This window comes from Bubalus kerabau, chromosome 12 (genome assembly GCF_029407905.1).
Source record: "Bubalus kerabau isolate K-KA32 ecotype Philippines breed swamp buffalo chromosome 12, PCC_UOA_SB_1v2, whole genome shotgun sequence".
Lineage (NCBI taxonomy): Eukaryota > Metazoa > Chordata > Mammalia > Artiodactyla > Bovidae > Bubalus > Bubalus kerabau.
In genome coordinates this window covers 14,099,880-14,120,576 of record NC_073635.1, presented here as the reverse complement: position 1 = coordinate 14,120,576, position 20,697 = coordinate 14,099,880, and the positions used below count along the sequence as shown (strand labels likewise).

The window sequence follows — 20,697 nt, the reverse complement described above, 5'->3', positions numbered from 1 at the left end:
AGCTGCTCTCCAGCTGTGGAGCGCAGGCTCCTCTCTGTGCTGGTGTCTCTTGGTTTTGGAGCGGGCTCTAGGGTGCAGGGGCCTCAGCAGTTGCAGCATGTGGGCTCAGCAGTCATGGCTCACGGGCTTAGCTGTTCCGAGGCATGCGGAATCTTTCCGGACCAGGGATCGAACTCATGTCCCCTGCACTGGCAGGCAGATTCCCAAGCACTGGACCACAAGGGAAGTCCTCGTTTTATTTTTAATCTTTGTGTTTATCATCTGTGTTGCTTACTTAGAAAATTAGTTCTTCAAGAGCAGGAACCTTGTCTGTGTGTGCAATGCAATACTCCCTAGGACTTAGTACCCAAATGCCGCTAAGGAGATGAATCCGTACAAATCTAATTGAAATGCTGCTCCCTTGGTCTTAGTGAGGTCTGAAATCAAGAATGGGCTAGATGACTTTGATGGGAAAAGCTGAAAATGTCTTAATGTGCCTGTTTAAATGGGTTTTCCTAGTGAGGGATTTGCCACAAGGTATATAGAGCTGGCTTGTATTTCTTTATAAACTAGGCCCTGAGCTGTGTTGCAAATCCAAGAGTACTGACAGCCTCCTCTGTTTCTTCTTTATTTCTTAATTTAGCTAATTTAGAGTTGTATTTTCCACTGTTGGGAAATCCAGTCTTAAACATGGAGACCTTGCTTCTCCATGGATCGAACCAAGACCAGCTGTTGAATCCATCCCTTTGGAGATCCATCAGTTCAGTAATGGCTGAGTTCTCCACCCTCAGTTCCTTGTGTTTCTTTTACCAAGCCTTTATGGTCTTTATGGTCTTCCAGAGAACCATAAATAGTTTCCATTTCTGGGTTTATAGATTAGATTTTGAGTTATACCTATCTTTTTTTTTTTTCCAGCCTCAGGAAATCTCCCAGTTCCTTTAAAGGAGGGCTTCCCAGGTGATGGTAGTGGTAAAGAACCCACCTGCCAATGCAGAAGACCTAAGAGACATGAGTTCTATCCCTGGGTGGGGGAGATCCCCATGGCAACTCACTTCAGTATTCTTGCCTGGAGAATCCCCATGGACAGAGGAGCCTGGTGGGCTACAGTCCATAGGGTCACAAAGAGTCAGACACGACTAAAGCAATGTAGCAAGAAGCTTTAGCTGATTATTTAGAAAGCTTCCCTAAAATGAACTGATCCAGAACCAGGGCCTGGACACTACATGTTCTCAGATAGCATGACTGATGCTTCTGGCGATGCTGCTGGGATGGGCAGGGGAGGAGGGAGGAGGGGGTGCAGGACTTGCCAGAGATGATGACTCGCGTTTCCCATTTATACTGTGTCTCTAGCAATACTGAATAACTTGGTTCCCATCCAGAGGTAAAGCTTGGAGAACCTTTATTTAACTTCCTGCTTTGGCCCCACAGGTATCTAGTGACAACTCCTTAAAATTTTATAAAGAAAAGCTAATGGCTTGTTAATATCAGCTACCACTAAGATGGTTCTAAATACTCTCCTAGGGAAAAAGACTCATGTCTGGATTAGGGTTTCTAATCTGACTTTAGAGACATCTCTAGAAATCACATGAGCATTTTCCCCTTAGCTTTATGAGCAAAATAGTTTCAGTAAGAAGTTTCTGCACCCAAAATATCCAGGTTACTCTCTTGAATCCGTAGAGCATGAGCAAAGGGCAGGAATCACTGATGAATAGTACTTCAAAGTTACCTGCTTTTGAGGAAGTATGATATCATTAGTGAGTACTGGTACCAATTTTTAAGGTTCTTATTTCTCCTCATTTATCAATAACAGAACAGTAGAAATGTCAAAGAAATATACTAGCTATTCTCAGTTCTAGAGGATAAATTCATTCAAGGTACATTTGATGCTGGGACAGATAGAGGGCAAGAGGAGAAGGGGACAACAGAGGATGAGATGGATGGATGGCATCATCAAGTCAATGTACGTGAGTCTGAGCAGACTCCAGGAGACAGTGAAGGACAGGGAAGCCTGGTGTGTTGCCGTTCACAGGGTCGCAAAGAGCTGGACATGACTTAGCCACTGAACAACGTTTTTTTTTTGTTTTTTTTTTTTTTAACTTATTTCTTTGGCTGCCCTGGGTCTTTTAGCAGTAGCATGTGAGATCTTCGATCTTTGAGGCAGCACACTGGATTTAGTTCCCTGAGCAGGGATGGAACCCAGGCCCCCTGCATTGGGAGTTCGCAGTCTTAGCCACTGCACCACCAGGAAGGTCCCTCAACATACATTTACTGTAAATGTATACTATATTCCTGCTGCTGAACCTGAACACACAAATACTGTCTAAGGGAAGAGTTCCTTGGGGGTAGAGACCCAAGAATGGGGCTGAGGGACTGTAAGGAGGAGGGATGCCAGCATCAGAGAGGCGAGAAAAGCAGCCACTCCAAGTCCTCCCGTCTCCGGTATCCCTAAATTTCCTCCTTCATATCTTCTCTCTTTCGGCCCAGAGTTGTCAGTCACTCCCCCTCGGCCCCACCCCACTCTCTTCTAAACCACACTGTCCATCCTGTTGGGCGCATTTAACTTCATGGCACACCCCCAAGGGTATTCAGAGGAGGAGCTGGGTGACCCAGGAGATGCTGATGAATCTTTGTCCCGTAGGGATATTAACGTGAAAAATGTTGTTTTCTCTATTTGCTGGAGCCCCTGCGACACCTGTAAGACTGCTCAAGCCCGTCCACCTTCTGAGATGCCCCCGTGTCCCATGGGACGCTCACAGTCCTGTCACCCACAGGCTGCCGCGCCACACCGCTCCCCGTCTCAGCCCCACCGTCTCCCCGGTGCTTGGCTCACAGCAAAGCCGGATCAGTCAGTCTGCTGCCCAAGTGGATGTCCCACCAGGGAAAGGAATGCCCGTCCCCCTCTTGCAGGACCCCTCTAGTCTCTCCAGGCTGCTCTCTTGAGGTGCCTCCTCCCTCCCTGGAAGCATCCCATTTGAGAGGAAAAGCAAAGAGCTTCTCACTGGGAACACCCTCGCCTTCCCACAAAGCCAGCACTGACTGCCCCTCCCTTCCCTGTCCACCACCTTTCCCCCTTACAGGGGCTGGGGGTCTGTCCACCATTTGTCGGAAGCTCTTCTCTGGAAAGCAGTGGACACTGAACCACTCGTCCTCAGCCTGGGACAGCAGAGAAGCACCACTCACCATCCTGAAATAGAAGCAATTCCCCATGAGAATTCTGCCCCCTCTCTCCCACCTAAGGAATACAAATCAAAGTATTTTTTTTTTAAAAGACTTCTAATTTACTTTCTAAATAAATCATTCACAAGCTTCTATACTGGTGACAGAATTACTTACAGTGCCACCTCACCAGATTTGAGAATTTCAGGCACAGGGAAATAGTTCAAACACAAATTAGCAAATGAAGCGGTAGGAGAGGGACAAAACAATTCCACTTAAGTATATTAAAAATGGCTGTTTGCCATTAAAAAGAATGAGATAGTGCCATCTGCAGCAACATGGGTGGATCTAGAGATTGTCACATTAAGGGAAGTGTGAAGGAGAAATATCGTATCAGTTCAATTCAGTTGCTCAGTCGTTTCCTACTCTTTGCAACCCCATGAATGGCAGCACGCCAGGCCTCCCTGTCCATCACCAACTCCTGGAGTTCACCCAGACTCACGTCCATCGAGTCAGTGATGCCATCCAACCATCTCATCCTCTTTCGTCCCCTTTTCCTCCTGCCCCCAACCCCTCCCAGCATCAGAGTCTTTTCCAATGAGTCAACTCTTCGCATGAGGTGGCCAAAGTACTGGAGTTTCAGCTTTAGCATCATTCCTTCCAAAGAAATCCCCAGGCTGTTCTTCAGAATGGACTGATTGGATCTCCTTGCAGTCCAAGGGACTCGCAAGAGTCTTCTCCAACACCACAGCTCAAAGGCATCAATTCTTCGGCACTCAGCTTATGACATCCCTTATACGTGGCATCTAAAAAGAAATGATACAAATGAACATACAACACAGAAGGAGACTCACATACTTAGAGAATGAACTTATGGTTGCCTGTACACACTGCTCTATGTAAAATGGATAATCAGCAAGGACCGCTGTAGAGCACATGGAACTCTGCTGAGTATTATGTGGCAGCCTGGATGGGACGGAAGTTAGGGGGAGAATGGGTACAGATATATATAAGTGGCTGAATCCCTTTGCTGTTCACCTGAAACTATCACAACATGTTTAATCACCTGAACCCCAATACAAAATAAGTTTTTAAAAATGGCTGTTTGCCACTTAGATTAAAACTACCATTGCTACCTGCTATCTGAACCTGCTCAGTGGCGTTTCAGAGGGCTCCGGAGCTCTAGTCCTTTATGTCTCAGCACAGAAAGAATTCAGCAGGAGGCAAAGTGATGGATAAGAAATGATTCACTAGAATACTTCCCATGGGAGGCTTATAAGCAGGTGGGCAAGATGTTACGAGCCCCAAGAACTTAGAGAGCTACAGTTTTATGATCAAAGGAAAAGCAGGGAGCGGGAAAGGACTACCTTCTTCCTCATTCTTGAGTAGACATTATGCTTCCATCATAAGTTCCTCCTCTGTGTTGGTGGAGAGGGGGACGTCTCCTTGTACCTCATGATCCAAGGAGGTTACTGTCAGGGCACTATGGAAAAAATTATTTCAGGTCTTGGTACAATGAGGATCTTTCACTTTGAAATGACACCTTTCCATAAATTATTTTTTAGGTGTGCAGAGAGCATAGATGTCATAGAGGTCATTAATTTATAGCGGTCTCCCATACTTTTTCCTTTACCTACAGTCCCCTAGTGGGATTAACTATTTAATCAACTGTTCTGTCCCTTTACTCCATCCCTAACTTATCATCACCATTATTTCAGAGAAGGACATTTTAAGAAAAGAAGAAGAAGAAGAACATAATATCAAAATAAAACAGTAGCTCTTTGTATTTCAGGGAAAAGGTCAATCTCTGAAAACTGAGATTTTAGTTTTATGGAAAAGTGTTTCTATGTTCCCCATTTCACTGTCCAAGAAAGCACCCACTAAAGTGCTCTGAGGACCAGTCTTAAGAGTACTTGTGTAGACCTCTTGGTTCTCTGTTCTCAGCCTAAGGATAAACTGGGAAATTTTTCTTTAAAAACTGACACTCATCCAGAGCATTCCAAGCATCTCACGGGAGCCCAGGGGGCCATGAGATCCTATCCCAGGGCAGTCCCAGGACACCCTGCAGTTGATACGATGACCATGACCAGTTGCATACCAGAGTGGGTCTTTCCTTTGACCTTTGGCTCTCAAGCACCAAAGCGTCACAATAAACAGAACATCAGGGGCCTCATCCACAAACGTGATTCATTCATCTCAAAGCCTGTTCCAAAGAGAAGCCAAAAACGTCAGTCTGAACATGGTTTCTTAAAAACAGGAGTATACAGCCTGTGGGGTCAACATTCTCATTTTCACTGTTTTAATTTTGGATGTAGGAGCAGGGAGGTAGGAGGGTGATGCTTTTCCTTCAGCCCTAACACCGACATTCAGCTTTTCATTTGTCACTGCAATGTTGACAGTTGAATTTCACGATGGAAAAAGCCCTCTGATTTATAATCAGACTCCAGCCAAACCATCCATTCCCAGGCCTTTTAAAATGATCTTGTAAATTACAGCAGAGAGGGGAGAGCGGGCTGGCTCCCTTGAAACAACAGCAACAGCCAGGGGGAAATAGCAGAGGATTTGTGCTTCCTTCAGTGGCAGGGAAAAGAGGGACTAAATATTTCCTGTAACTAGCCTTGGTAATTACCAGGGGAATTGGAGGCAGAGTGCTCTCTGACACAGCCGCAGGAGCCATTTTCATATTGTGAAGTCCATCGAGGGGGAGGAAGGGGATCACTTGATCCTTTCAATAACTACAATCTTATATTGGTAAATCAAGCATAAAATTGGTAGTTGAAATGCTGCCAGAAGCCTCTGTTTGGAAATACCTTTATTCATCTGTGTATTTTCTCAGTCTCGCTTTTCTAACTACGGTCTTTGCAGGAGACAATGTTCTGTTGGCCACAGTACTATTACTGTCTTCAAAACAGGCTATTACTGAATGCTTGCCGAGCACGGATACAAGTGGCAAGACCACGACTCGGCCCTGACAAAGCTGTCACTGGGGTCAGATGACAATATTCGCCTGAGATTTTTACTTGCCTCTCAATAACATCCGTTTGCCCTCTTCATTTCAGGCATCATATCCACGTTTCTTCACGTCCATCCTTTCGGAGCCAATATAGAATATCTCTGGTCGTACATGCAGCAGCTGGACTCCAAGGTAAGTCCTTTTTCTCAACTGGCATTGCGAAAACTTAGGACGTTGGTTGCTGGCTGCAGGTTGAACCCGTGTGATCTGTGTTAGGGATATAACAGCGGATGGAGGTCTGTCTGTACTTCTTCACAAGAACTCAGTTTCTGGCAGAGAATGTCTTCTTTTCCTTGCTTTTGTCCCTGTGGAAAGAAAAGCAGTTATCGAAAATGACACTGACTTTTAGCAGGCATCAAATGACTTTGAGCAGCATATGAGGGATTTGAAAGTGCAGTTTGGTTTGAAAGTCCGCACAACAAGGGAGATACGAGGTCAGGGCGGCTAATGGGGCATTACCCTTCGGCCTCGTCCTCCCAGAACTCTATGCTAAGGGCTTGACACGATAGAGGAAAATCACCTCAAATTACATAAAGATCTGATACAACTCTCAAGAAAACTGTGTTAGTAGTGGTATTTAGCATCATTCCCCAAATAGAAAAAAAATGACTACAAAAGTTCTTCTCAGCTATGTGCCTCGAGAGGCACACCCAGGTCAGGACGTCACTCCTCTCTTCTCAGAGGCTAGTTTTCCTCCTCTGCAGACAGCTGCGCTCCTAGCCCATAGAGGCGTTTGTGCACCAAAAAAGAAGGGACAAAAAACTCAGTGAAAGTATCAGATCCCGGTGAATGGTGAGAGGGGCCTCTGTTGAAATAAGTTCAGTTCAGTCACTCAGTCATGTCCGACTCTCTGCAACCCCATGGACTGCAGCACACCAGGCCTCCCTATCACCAACTCCCGGAGTTTACTCAAACTCATATGCATTGAGTTAGTAATGCCATCTAACCTTTTCATCCTCTGTCAGCCCCTTCTCCTCCCGCCTTCAATCTTGCCCAGCATAAGGGTCTTTTCAAATGAGTCAGCTCTTTGCATCAGGTGGCCAAAGTATTGGAGCTTCAGCTTCAACATCAGTCCTTCCAATGAACACCCAGGACTGATCTCCTTTAGGATGGACTGGTTGGATCTCCTTGCAGTCCAAGGGACTCTCAAGAGTCTTCTCCAACACCACAGTTCAAAAGCATCAATTCTTCTGCACTCAGCTTTCTTTATAGTCCAACTCTCACATCCATACATGACTACTGGAAAAGCCATAGCTTTGACTAGACAGACCTTTGTTGGGAAAGTAATGTCTCTGCTTTTTAATATGCTGTCTAGGTTGGTCATAACTTTTCTTCCAAGGAGCAAGTGTCTTTTAATTTCATGGCTGCAGTCACCATCTGCAGTGATTTTGGAGTGATTTTGCAGTGATGTATTTACTGTCGAAATAAAGCGGTGGCATTAACCAGGACTGCCTCAGGCAGCCCTGGAAGGGACAGAGATGCTGGGCCTGTCACTAGGCAGCCTGCTAAGTGTCCTGCTGGGAAGGCCAATGGAAATAAGCAGGTCTTACGTTGATGGCAATAAGGTTCATGGGGTGTACAGGACTGGGTGCATGGCCTGCGGCTGTCTGACCTCAGTACATGTCAGTCATCCTGACTCTTCAGTGGTCAGGATCAACTGTAGGGCTTCATTGTCATCTTCTCTTTGATGCAGATGATCAAACCAGTGCATGATCCCACAAACGATCGACCTTTCTCATGGGCCTTACACTTCACCTTCGAGAGAAATCAGCTGGAACAAAAGGTGGTTTGCAGTCGTAGAGATCCATGCCCTCTTGAGTCTCCCGCAGCTGGGGACAGGGTGGACCGGCCCTGTGGAAGGAGGGGATTGTAAGGGTCTTTCTGTAACTTTTTTTAAAAAATGATTTCGTTTTGGCAGTGCTGGGTCTTCACTGCTGCATGGGCTTTGTCTAGCTGGCGGCAAGTGGGGGCCACCCTTTGCTGCTGTGTTGAGTCCTCTCACTGTTGAAGCTTCTCTTACTACAGAGGGTGGGCTCTCAGGTGCATGGGCTTCAGTAGCTGCGGTTCCCGGACTCTAGAGCACAGGCTCCGTAGTTACGGCACACAGGCTTAGTTGCTCTGCAGCATTTGGGATCTCCCGGGTCCAGAGATCAAACTCACATCTCCTGCGCTGGCAGGTGGATTCTTTACCACCGAGCCACCAGGGAAGCCCGGTGATTGGAAGAGTCTCGATATTCAGAATCATGGCACTGCCCTCCCTGTGGTCTCCCTTCGCTTGGAAGGGGTTGGGCTTGAGGCACAGAACACACTCTTGTGAATTCAGAAGAGAGGAGGAGGAGGAGCAATACAACTTTCCTTTGTTGAAAGCAGCCTTTGAAGAGCTTCTTGGCTGTGCTTTCCTTCTTCAGCGTCATCCTTCCTGATATCACCACTACCTTTGTCTGGAGGAGTAAATGAAATACTGCCCGCACCAGTGTTCTTGGCATAGAATGAGCCCTCAAGAAATGATTCCTGTTGTTGCTATCATCCTTCCCTCGGACTGTTGACACTTCTCTCCTTCCCTTTCTAGAAACCTCAAGCGGGAAGCCTTTTGAGAAAGCAGTGGTCGTTTCACTAGGAACCCACTTGTTAGCCGTGTAATCACGGCAGGGCGCTAGTCCGACGTGCACGCCCGTGAGGCGTGTGTGAGCGCGCGCGGACCTCCGGGTATAGTCACTTACATGATGGCGAGCAGCTCGGGAGTTCTTGTTCCACTCTCACCCTCAAGGCAGGGTCCGTCACCCCCTTGCTCAGCTGAGATCTGTGCGGTCTCCCTCACTGAGGAGAGAAGTCATACACCTGGTCTCTGGCCCTTGGATGGCGGACTTTTCCAGAAGGGGAATTCCATTTCCTCACAGACTCATAGTTTTATTTTAGAAGACAGCATTACCCTCACAGAGAAAACACACGGCATCTCCTCCAGACAGCCCTCCATCTCCTGGCTCAAATGCTTAGTGGGACTGTCAAATCCTTTACTCATGTCTAAGGTAAAAAGTATCTATCTATCTATTTTATATATATATATATATATAAACATTCAGTTCAGTTCAGTCCAGTCACTCAGTCATGTCCGACTCTTTGCAACCCCATGGACTGCAGCACGCCAGGCCTCCCTGTCCATCACCAACTCCCAGAGTTCACTCAAACTCATGTGCGTCAAGTCAGTGATGCCATCCAGCCATCTCATCCTCTGTCGTCCCCTTCTCCTCCTGCCCCCAATCCCTCCCAGCATCAGGATCTTCTCCAGTGAGTCAACTCTTCACATGAGGTGGCCAAAGTATTGGAGTTTCAGCTTCAACATCAGTCCTTCCAATGAATACCCAGGACTGATCTCCTTCAGAATGGACTGGTTGGATCTCCTTGCAGTCCAAGGGACTTTCAAGAGTCTTCTCCAACACCACAGTTCAAAAGCATCAATTCTTTGGCGCTCAGCTTTCTTCACAGTCCAACTCTCACATCCATACATGACCACAGGAAAAACCATAGCCTTGACTAGACGAACCTTTGTTGACAAAGTAATGTCTCTGCTTTTGAGTATGCTATCTAGGTTGGTCATAACTTTCCTTCCAGGGAGTAAGCGTCTTTTAATTTCATGGCTACAATCACCATCTGCAGTGATTTTGGAGCCCCAAAAAATAAAGCCTGACACTGTTTCCACTGTTTCCCCATCTATTTCCCATGAAGTGATGGGACCAGATGCCATGATCTTCGTTTTCTGAATGTTGAGCTTTAAGCCAACTTTTTCACTCTCCTATATATAAACATGTATTTATATGAATATAATATACATATTATATATACTTATACATAAATATATTAATGTACATAAATATTAAAATAAATCCATACATAGATATTACAATATATAAATATTTATACATAAATATTAAAATATATACATAAATACAAAATAAAATATTTATACATAAATATAAAACATTTTAATATTTATATATAAAATTTAAATATGGCACCCCACTCCAGTATTCTTGCCTGGAAAATCCCATGGACAGAGGAGCCTGGTAGGCTACAGTCCATGGAGTCACAAAGAGTCGAACAGGACTGAGTGACTTCACTTTCACTTTATATTAAAAAAAGTGTTCTGACTAAAACTCCTGGGTGCCAAGGACTGGACCAAATATTCTTTCTAACCCAGTGAGGCTGAGAGGATATTTAAGACTTTTAATCCAAAGAGCAGATTACGGCTCTAGACTGGAATCCCACAGCCCCAGAATCTCAGCAGGTAGTAAAACGAGGAGTGGTTTATCCTCTAAGTGTCCTCCAGGGCCCTGTCGTCGCATCTGCTACCAGGAGGTTCAGGGCCCTGCAGGGCCGCGGCCCCGCCGCTGACATTCTCCTGCACAGCGGCCTGGTGAATCCTGTTAGTTAATCCTGGTTAGCTCCTGGCGCCCGCTCTGGTTAATCGGGACAAGCTGAGTGTCACGGTCTCCCCCCACTCCAGAGTTTTGGTGAATGTTGCATGAAGATGGGGAATTCAGCCTGGCTTCCGCAGCTCGGGATGTTTGCTGACTCTGCTGAGAGGGCTCCTGCTTTTTACTGTTTGTTCATTTGGTTGTTCACCTGGCTGCGTTGAGTCTTAGCTGCAGCACACGGGATCTTCGCCGCATTGTGCAGAATCTCTCGCTGGCGGCACGTGGACTCTAGTTGTGGCATTTGGGCTGGGAAGTTGCAGCACTTGGGTTTAGTTGCTCTGTGGCATGTGGGATCTTAATTCCCTGACCAGGGATTGAACCCGAGTCCCCTGCATGACAAGGTGGATTTTTTAACCACTGGACCACCAAGGGAAGTCCTGAGAGGGCTTTGTAGAAATCCCACTTGGCACAGTATGGTTTCCTTGAGATCAGACAGAGGCATCATCACCACTGCTGTTTAGATAACATTTCGATTCTGCCTTGCCCTGTTTTGATGGGCTTTCCTGGTGGCTCAGATGGTAAAGAAGGCGCTTGCAATAATGCAAGATATCTGGGTTAGATCCCTAGGTCAGGAAGATCCCCAGAGAAGGAAATGGCAACTCGCTCCGATATCTTGCCTGGAGAATCCCATGGACGGAGGAGCCTGGCGGGCTACAATCCATGGGGTCACAAAGAGTCAGACACGACTGAGTGACTCAGCACACACATGCAGACAGGAACAAGGAAAGCAGCTTCCGTCCAGCCTGTAGCAGAGCTGTTTTTCTTAGGAGTTCCCTGAAGGCCACAGATGAGGATATGGATGGTCAGAAATGGAAGGAGAGACAGGAATTAATTTAAGTTAGGATGGGCATGTACATTGCACTTGGGTCCCTAAAACTGTGTATCCCCAAATAGTCCATTTTCCAGTTAAATACTTTTTCTGCCTCTTCTAAACCACTCACTCTCATTTGCTCAGCTCTCTTATGTCACAAACATATGACCAAGTCAGAAAGATGCATTCAGAGGAAGACAGTGCCAGAGTGGTTGGGGGGAGATGGCTTCCTGAAGCTTTACTGAGTCAAAACTCATGCCCCGGGCACAGGCAGGTAAGCTTTTCCAAATGGGCAACACTATCTTGAAAATGCTTTATGATTAATGCCTAGAATGTCTCATATCAGCCCAGAGCCTTTTGAGCTCACTGGCTCATCCTAAGCCTTGCAGAAGTCACATCTGAGCATCAGCAGATGAATATTTTCTGTCTAACAGTGAAGAGGGGGGAGACCTCTGATCTTCCCCCAATACTGTCTAAGAGATTCAGACCCAGTTTTCCAAGTGTCTCTGGCTCCCCACCTACATACCAGCAGCCTCTTCCTAAAACTCACAAAGTGAAAGATTTGATTCTGAGACCAGACTCGATATAATGGGGCCACAGAGGCTAGTTTTTTTTAGAAAGAGCTGCCATTTGGGACATGACACCATGTTTGGTAACAGGCTTGGGTGCTCATGACGTGTTCCTTTCCTGCCAGAGGGGAAAACCATTTGCATCTATGTACTGGAAGCATTCCTGTGAAATAGATAAAATATCTTGTCAATTCCAAGGAGGTGCAAAATAGACCTTAATTGGAGAGCATTCTTCCCCAGATGATAGCTAGGCGGTAAGGCTGGAGAAGATGTTCCAAATAGTGTTTGTGAGATTGCCTACCTGAATAATCTTTTTTTTTTTTTTTGATAGATTTTTTTGTCACTGTGGACCATTTTTAAAGTATTTATTGAAAATTGTTGCAATATTGCTTCTATTTTATGTTTTGGGGGTTTTTTGGCCGCAAAGCACGTGGAATCTCAGGTGGTTCAGATATAAAGAATCTGCCTGCAGTGCGGGAGACCTGGGTTCAATCCCTGGGTCAGGAAGAGCCCCTGGAGGAGGGCGTGGCAGCCCACTCCAGTATTCTTGCCTGGGGAATCCCATGGACAGAGGAGCCTGGCGGGCTACAGTCCATGGGGTTGCAAAGAGTCAGACACGACTCAGCAACTGACCCTTTCACATGGGATCTTAACTCCCCAGCCAGGGCTCGAACCCACCACCCCCTGCACTGGAAGGTGAAGTCTTCACCACTGGGCCACAGGGCAAGTCCCCCTACCTGAATAATCTTTAATATTACATATATTCTGGTGTTCTCCTGAGTAGCCACATGAGTGAATGAGTGTTCTGTTGCTTAGACAGGCTATCATGAATGTGTTTTCCAGACGTCACAGCGCCTCTGGAAAGCATGTGGCATAGGAAGGTTTGGAGGTAAGGAGACTTCCATCTGGCAGCGTGAAAAGCAGAAAGGGAGTTATAACTGACGAGGGTACCAGGGACCCAGTGACTGCTTGGTTAAGTCACTGCTTTTTTTTTTACAAACTCCGTGTTTCCTACGGACAAGGCAGAACGGGGAGTGGCCAGGGTACAAAAGAAATCTAAGAAAGGACGCTGCTCTCAAAAAGCTCATAGTCTCAATGAGGAAATGGTGTGTTTATGAAGGAACTTGAGAGTCAGAGGTGAACTAATGAGATGTTCGCTCGGTAGGGCGGGCAGACAGGGAGCGCAACAGGGGTTGGAGAAGGGCAAAGTGCGTGCGCATCATGACCAGCAGGGGCGCCCGCGAGTCCGTGCTGGTTCTCATGGCTCCTCTGGGGCGCCTGAGCGGTCCTCACCGCCTCTCTCCCCTTTCTCCCCTCCTTCCTCTCTCCATTTCCCTCCAGATCTTTCCTCTTCTCCTTCTGGTTCTTTCCTTCTGTTCTCTTCTTCCTGTTTTCCTGTGCTTTTCCTCACACCTCCTCGCCTTCCTCCCTGATCCTCTGCCTCCCAGCCCTTTCCTTCTCTTTCCCCCAGGTCCTCACTTCCGTTTATCGTCTTTCCCTTTTCCCCTCTCCCGTTTCTTCCTGTGTCCTGCCTCCCTCCCCACCCACACTCTGCGGATATTCGCTGCAAGGCGTCTGTGTGGCTGTAGGACACCGTGACCTGCCCAGGGATGTGAAGGATGAGTAAGATCTCAACGTGCAGGAAAGGCTAACAGTCAGTTCATTCCACAAAAAGAAATCTGATTTTTGCAGTTGGCTTCTCTTAACTCTCCAGCCTTGACAAAGCCTATGTGGGTGTCTCTTCAGTCCCCCAAAATGAAAACCCCTTTTCCACTGGCCTCCCTTGGCTGATTGATATGGGACATGGAGCCAACCATCCTCGGTGATAAAATTTATTTATGCCTTCCTGTGTCCGTGTATACATGTGCTTAGTGGCCTGGCAAGGAGGCAGTGGGCTTGAACCAGAGTCAGCAAACCAAAAAATAAAGCAAGTACATCTTACAGATGACCTCTGCCTCTCACAAACCACCATCACCCAAGCCCCTTGGTTAGAGCCTTTATTCCTTCTCATCCTTTCTTTTCCTTCTAATTAGAGCAAATCAATCCTTTCTCAAAGAGTAAACCTTAGAAAATTTTAAACAGAAGTGAGGGGGAGCCACTGACAACATTGAAGAATAAAAAGACACACAGACCCCCAGTTTCCCGGAATTAAAGCCAGCTGAGTAAGAGGAAATAAAAGCATCATGTTTATCACAACCCTCCCCAGTTGCCAAAGCACCAGCATGTGGTGTATGGGAAAATGAGATTTCACAGTCACGGCACGTTGCTGACCTATATCATAACGCCGCACGGGATTCTCTTAGCCTCATGTATCTGATTCGTCTCATAGTATCCTTGTGAGAAAGCGAATGCGGTGCTGGAAAGCCGGGCTAGATGCAGCATCAGGAGCCCGGAGCGGAGCTCCAGCCTCTCCACGTACCAGCTGGGCCAGCAACAGCCCTGCCCTGGACCCCAGGGTTCCATCCGTGACCTACAGGCGCTCAGGGAGAATCCCCGGCCTCAGAAGGGGTCTGGGGAAGGGAATCCTGCACACCTAGCGGGGAGACGAGTCCCTCTGGCTCTGATCGCAGCCAGTGAGCGCTGAGTGCTGTGTCTTTGTGATGATTCCATGACGCTTCCAGTTCTGAAGACCATGAAATGACTGAGAGGAAGAGAAAGGATACCATGAAGGCAGGATCATAATGCCTGACATGTTTTAATAAGGAAGGGGAAGAAAAAATAAAGTGAAGAAATTTGTAGGTTAACATTCTTCTTCAGCCATACACTAAAACAGAAGGACAAATTGAATTTTCTCTTGAATTTGTCTTGAAAATCCCCAAATGTCACATGTCATATAGGTTGTTTTATCAGGAAGGGAAAAGGTTTAAAAACCATCAAAATAATAACATGAAGCAGTTTCTCCTTGCTGTTTCTTCTCGCATGAGATATAAACATCTTTAAGGAAATGCTCTAGAATCTAGCTGAGCACCTTATTAGTAAATGAATTATTTTTTTTCCTGGCATCAGGCTCCTTTTAATTGCTTCCCCAATACTGTTGTCCTTTGGTATCTGCAGGCGACTGGCTCAAAGAAACCCTGTGGTTACCAAAATCCACAGATGCTCAAATCCTTTATATTCACATAAAATGACTTGGTCTTTGCAAGTAACATACGCAGCAACGTCCTTGCCCTGTTTATTTGGTTGTGCCCAGTCTTAGTTGAGGCATGTGGGATCTTCGATCTTCACTGCAGCACACAGGATCTTTAGTTGTGACATGTGGGATCTGGTTCCCTGACCAAGGCTCGAACCCAGGCTCCCTGCATCAGGAGCTCGGAGTCTTAGCCGCTGGACCACCAGGGAAGCCCTGATCCTCTCTATACTTTTAACTATCTCTAGATTATTCACAGTAATATCTCATTGTGGTGGTTTTTTTTTCTCTTGATTAGTGATGCTAAACACCTTTTCCTGTATCTGTTGGCCATCTGTATGTCATCTTTGGAAAATGTTCAGATCCTCACTCATTTTTTCGATTGGATTCCTTGGTTTTTTGCTATTGATTTTGTGAGTTCTTTGTACATTGTGAATATTAACCCTTTATCAGACATATGACTTGCAGTATTTTTCCTGTTCGGTAGATTGCCTTTTCATTTTGTTGATGGTTTCCTTCACTGTAGAGAAGCTTTTAATTTATTTTTAATGGGTATTTTAGATAAGATTTCATTTGAAGTGCCTGTTCTGTAATTGTCTCCCTGTCCATATTATAATATTTACACCATCCTCACTGAATCAGGCAGTTACCTAGCACTATCAACAGCAACTGGCAGTTAACTACTTCTGAAGACACCAGTGGTTATTATAATCATTTCTGACTAGCTGGTTATTCCAACTAAGTAATCATGAGAATTTCAAATGCCAGTTTCACTACTCTTTAGTTGTGTGACTTCGGACAACTCACTCAACATCTCTGTACCTTAGCTTCACTGCCTATAGAATGGGTTTTTTATGTGTATTAAATGGCTTAATAGATAAAAGCATTTATAGCAGTATCTGGCACATAGTTAAGTGCTACCTAGTGTTGGCTGCCATTTGTTTTGAGCTTAAAAGCGCACAAAAGACCTACCACATTCTCTCAGTTTGAGATATTCGCCACAACCTAGTGGACAGGTGAATTTTAAAGGCTTGCCCAAAACCCAGTGTTAGCGTGTGCTGGGCAACACCCCAGTAGAAGTCCTTAGAGCATCCGATGAGTTTCCTTCCAATTCCTTTCCTGCGAGTGAGAAAACGCCCAAAGAGACTTAGTGACTTAGGCAAGATGGTGGCGGTGGTTGTTCAGTCGCTCAGTCACGTCTGACTCTTTTGCAATCCCATGGACTGTAGCCCACCAGGCTCCTCTGTCCATGGGATTCTCCAGGCAAGAATACTGGAGTCGAGTGACATTTCCTTCTCCAGGGGATCTTCTTGATCCCACGATCGAACTGACATCTCCTGCTTAGCAGGAAGATTCTTTACCATTGAGCCATCCAGGAAGCCAGGCAAGATGGTAAAGCAGGTTAAGGATCATTCGTGACTGGAACGTGAACTTCTGCCTCTGCATTTCTTTCTTCTGGCAAGTGAACGGCTTATTTGCCTGTTTAAATAACTTTTTGATGAGACAGTGCACTTAAAGCACGGACCCTGTGCCTGGCCCAGACGCAGGACGTGCTGCTGCCTCTCTGCTGCCGCTTGCCGACCTCTGCTTCCTTTGTGGTTGAAGTCTAGGCTCAGGTCAGAAGCGACCATAGGAAACAACATGTTGCTGCTTTTCAGCACAACTGATGACCTGATGTGAGCATGCAGGATTCAATCAGCATTGCTGAAATACAGATAGAGAGAAATTGAACCTGTGCCAGGCCCTGTGTTACATTTTACACACAATCCTAATAATAACACTATTCTCCACAGTGGCTGCACCAACTTACATTCCCACCAGCAGTGTGGGAGGGCTCCCTTCTCTCCTCACCTTCTCCAACATTTGTTATTTGTAGATTTTTTGAATCATGGCCATTCTGACCAGTGTGAGGTGATACTTCATTGTAACTTTGATTTGCATTTCTCTAATTAGCGATGTTGAGCATCTTTCCATATGCCAATTTGTCCACCTAAAGACGCTTACTCCTTGGAAGAAAAGTTACGACCAACCTAGATAGCATATTGAAAAGCAGAGACATTACTTTGCCAACAAAGGTCCATCTAGTCAAGGCTATGGTTTTTCCAGTTGTCATATATGGATGTGAGAGTTGGACTGTGAAGAAAGCTGAGTGCCGAAGAATTGATGCTTTTGAACTGTAGTGTTGGAGAAGACTCTTTAGAGTCCCTTGGACTGCAAGGAGATCCAACCAGTCCATTCTGAAGGAGATCAGCCCTGGGATTTCTTTGGAGGGAATGATGCTGAAGCTGAAACTCCAGTACTTTGGCCTCCTGATGCGAAGAGTTGACTCATTGGAAAAGACCCTGATGCTGGGAGGGATTGGGGGCAGGAGGAGAAGGGGACGACAGAGGATGAGATGGCTGGATGGCATCACTGACTTGATGGACGTGAGTCTGGGTAACTCCGGGAGTTGGTAATGGACAGGGAGGCCTGGCGTGCTGCGATTCATGGGGTCGCAAAGAGTTGGACACGACTGAGCGACTGAACTGAACTGAACTGAACTGAACTTCTTCTTTGGAGAAATGTCTGTTTAGACCTTCTGCCCATTTTCCGATTGGGCTGTTGTTTCTACTATTAGATGAGCTGTTTGTGTCTCTTCTAAATTAAGCCCTTGTGGGTCACATTGTTTGCAAATATTTTCTCCCATTCTGTATGAAGTCTTTTCATTTTGTTTATAGTTTCCTTTGCTGTACAAAAGCTTTTAAGTTTAATTAGGTCCCACTTGTTTATTTTCGCTTTTATTTCTATTGTCTTGAGAGATTAACCTAAGAAAACATTGGTATAATTTATGTCAGAAAATGTTTTGCCTATATTCTTCCTGGGATTTTTATGGTGTCATTTTGAGTTTATTTTTGCGTATGGTGTGAAAGAGGTGTGAGGGAATGATCTGACTTCATTGATTTATATGCAGCTGTCCAGCTTTCCCAACACCACTTGCTGAAGAAACTGTCTTTCCTCCCTTATAGTCTTGCCTCCTTTGTCGAAAATTGACCATAGGTGTGTGGATTTATTTCTGGGCTGTTATCCATGTCTGTTTGTGTTTATCCATGTCTATTTCTGTTATCCTTGTCTACCATACCATTTTGATTATTGAAGCTTTCCATTGTTGTCTTGGGCAAACTGCAGGAGATGGTGAGGAACAGGGAGGCCTGGCATGCTGCAGTCTGTGGGGCTGCAAAGAGCGGGACACAACTTGGTGATGAACAGCTACTACAGTCTGACATCTAGGAGGGTTATGCTTCCTGCTTTGTTCTTTTCCCTCAAGACTGCTTTGGCAATTCGAGTTTTTCATGGTTCCATATAAACTTTAGGATTCTTTGTTCTGTGGGTAATTTGACAGGGATCATATTAAATCTGTAGATTGTCTTGGACAGTATGCCTTTTTAATCATCCTGATTCTTATTAATAAAACCCTAGAGCACGCGGTATCTTTCTCTTTCTTTGAATCATCTTCAATTGTCTCATTATTCTCAGCATGTAAATCTTTCACCTCCTAAGTCAGGTTTATTTTTAAGTATTTTTTATATGATTTTTTCAAAGGGATTTTTGGTTTTTTACTTTCCCTTTCTGATATTTCATTGTTAGTGCAAAGTAAAAAAATGCAGCAGATTTCTGTACATCAATTTGTATTCTGCTGCTGCTGCTGCTAAGTCACTTCAGTCGTGTCCGACTCTGTGTGACCCCATAGACGGCAGCCCACCAGGCTGCCCCAGCCCTGGGATTCTCCAGGCAAGAACACTGGAGTGGGTTGCCATTTCCTTTTGCAATGCATGCAAGTGAAAGTGAAGTCGCTCAGTCGTGTCTGACTCTTAGCGACCCCAGGGACTGCAGCCTACTAGGCTCCTCCATCCATGGGATTTTCCAGGCAAGAGTACTGGAGTGGGGTGCCATTGCCTTCTGTATTCTGCTACTTTACTGTATTATTTTATTAATTTTAGTCGTTTTTGTGTGGTCTTTAGGGTTTTCTATATATAGCATCATGTCATATGCATATAGTGACAGTTTGACATCTTTTCTCCCAATTTGGATACATTTTATTTCTTTTGTCTGACTGTTGTGGCCTTGGAAGGAAAGTTATGACCAATCTAGACAACATATTAAAAACCAGAGATATTTCTTTGTCAACAAAGGTCCATCTAGTCAAGGCTATGTTTTTTCCAGTAGTCATGTATGGATGTGAGAGTTGGACTATAAAGAAAGCTGAGCGCAGAAGAATTGATGCTTTTGAACTGTGGTGTTGGAGAAGACTCTTGAGAGTCCCTTGGACTGCAAGGAGAGCCAACCAGTCCATTCTGAAGGAGATCAGTCCTGAGTGTTCATTGGAAGGACTGATGTTGAAGTTGAAACTCCAATATTTTGGCCACCTGATGTGAAGAGCTGACTCATTTGAAAAGACCCTGATCTTGGGAAAGATTGAGGGCAGGAGGAAAAGGGGACAACAGAGGATGAGATGGTTGGATGGCATCACCAACTCAATGGACATAGGTTTGGGTAAACTCCTAGAGTTGGTGATGGACAGGGAGGCCTGGCATGCTGTAGTTCATGGGGTTGCAAAGAGTTAGACACAACTGAGCGACTGAACTGAACTGAACTGTGGCTAGAACTTCCAAAACTATGTTGAATAGAAGTGGTGAGAGTGTATATATCCTCCTTGTCTTGTTCCTGATCTGAGAGGAAATGCTTTCAAGAGTTTCACCACTGAGTATGATGTTAGCCGTGGGTTTGTCATAAATGGCCTTTATTATGTTGAAGCATGTTCCGTCTGTGCCCACTTTCTGGAGAGTTTTTATCATAAAAGAAGGTTGAATTTTTTCAAAATGTTTTTCTGCACTTATTGATATCATGTGGTTTGTATTCTTCAATTTGTTAATAAGTTATTGACCACAGACATATTATTACAAAACGTTATTGAGATATTTTAATGTTCATTTGCATAACAATCACCAGCAACAGGTGTTAGTTCCTGCAAAAATCCCCCAGGCAATAATGTGTTAATATGGTGTATCATACTGATCCATACTGTGGATATTGAAAAACCCTTGCATCCCTGGGATAACTCCCATTTGATCATAGTGTATGATCCTTTTAATGTACTGTTGGAGTTGGTTTGCTAGTATTTTCTTGAGGATTTTTCCATCTCTGTTCATCAGTGATACTGACCTATAATCTTCTCTTCTGTGGCATCTTTGTCTAACTCTGGTATCAGGTTGATAGTGGCCTTGTAGAATGAGTTCAAGAGTGTTCCCTTCTTGAAATTCTTTGGACAAGTTTCAGATGAACAGGTATTAACTCTTCCAAAGTGTTTGAAAGTAGTCTGTGAAGCCACCTGCTGCTGGACTTTTGTTGTTGAGAATTTTTAAATTACTGATTCAATTTCAGTAGTGGTAATTGGTCTATTATTTTCTATTTCATCCTGGTTCAGTCTTCGGAGATTTTCTTTTGACTTTCTATGAATTTGTCCATTTCTTCTAGTCTGTGCATTTTACAGGTGTAGGGCTTCGAAGGTGGCTCAGCTGGTAAAGAACCCACCT

The 20,697-nt window shown here is 45.2% G+C and overlaps 1 protein-coding gene and 2 long non-coding RNA genes across 5 annotated transcripts in view; 1 reads left to right on the top strand and 2 right to left on the bottom strand.

Moving 5' to 3' along the window:
* The window catches only part of ENOX1 (ecto-NOX disulfide-thiol exchanger 1), a 340,778-nt gene that overhangs the window by 312,895 nt on the left and 7,186 nt on the right, over positions 1-20,697 (top strand). For 2 of the 3 annotated variants that reach the window (XM_055542001.1, XM_055542000.1), the window contains exons 14-15: positions 6,195-6,280; positions 14,330-14,638. In XM_055542001.1, the coding sequence (XP_055397976.1) occupies positions 6,195-6,280; positions 14,330-14,584 (341 nt within the window). In that variant the 3' untranslated portion in view covers positions 14,585-14,638. Of the gene's footprint in view, positions 1-6,194; positions 6,281-14,329; positions 14,639-20,697 lie in introns of those variants that run through there. The other variant, XM_055541998.1, reaches the window with a different exon arrangement.
* On the bottom strand, positions 3,806-6,112 carry LOC129624307 (uncharacterized). Its single transcript, XR_008700874.1, has 3 exons — positions 5,234-6,112; positions 4,503-4,618; positions 3,806-3,941 (listed from the first exon to the last, which is right to left on the bottom strand). It is a non-coding gene; the product is annotated as an uncharacterized LOC129624307 (long non-coding RNA).
* LOC129624306 (uncharacterized) overlaps positions 14,505-20,697 on the bottom strand; it is a 58,361-nt gene continuing 52,168 nt past the window's right edge. Inside the window, exon 3 of the long non-coding RNA XR_008700873.1 lies at positions 14,505-14,641. This is a non-coding gene — a long non-coding RNA (uncharacterized LOC129624306). The remainder of the gene's footprint in view (positions 14,642-20,697) is intronic.